The 218-nt window shown below is 64.7% G+C and overlaps 1 protein-coding gene across 1 annotated transcript in view; it reads left to right on the top strand.

The window, feature by feature from the left end:
* The window catches only part of LOC104133715 (aminopeptidase Ey-like), a gene marked incomplete at its 3' end in the record, with an annotated part of 3,796 nt that extends 3,585 nt beyond the window's left edge, over nucleotides 1–211 (top strand). The window contains 1 exon segment of the mRNA XM_009647150.1: nucleotides 136–211. Coding sequence (XP_009645445.1) covers nucleotides 136–211 — 76 coding nt within the window.
* Between the last annotated feature and the right edge of the window lie 7 nt (nucleotides 212–218).

The following is a 218-nucleotide window of genomic DNA, read 5'->3' as shown; positions in this document are numbered from 1 at the left end:
CCCCCCCGCCGCTCCCTGCTGCTTGGCAGAGCCCCATGCGGGGGGAACGGGGGCGAGGGGCTGGGTCTGCACCCAGAGCCAGGTGGGGGGGTGCTGCCAGTGTCAGCGGGTGCTGACTGTCCTCCTGCCCCCCAGAAATACATACAGAAGCAGGTGATGCCCCTCTTCAACTACTACGAGAAAATCACCAACAACTGGACCACCATCCCCAGTGGCCT

The sequence above is a fragment of the Egretta garzetta genome, unplaced genomic scaffold (genome assembly GCF_000687185.1).
Source record: "Egretta garzetta isolate BGI_Z169 unplaced genomic scaffold, ASM68718v1 scaffold2119, whole genome shotgun sequence".
In the NCBI taxonomy this organism is placed as follows: Eukaryota; Metazoa; Chordata; class Aves; order Pelecaniformes; family Ardeidae; genus Egretta; species Egretta garzetta.
This window is presented reverse-complemented; position numbering and strand designations above follow the sequence as displayed.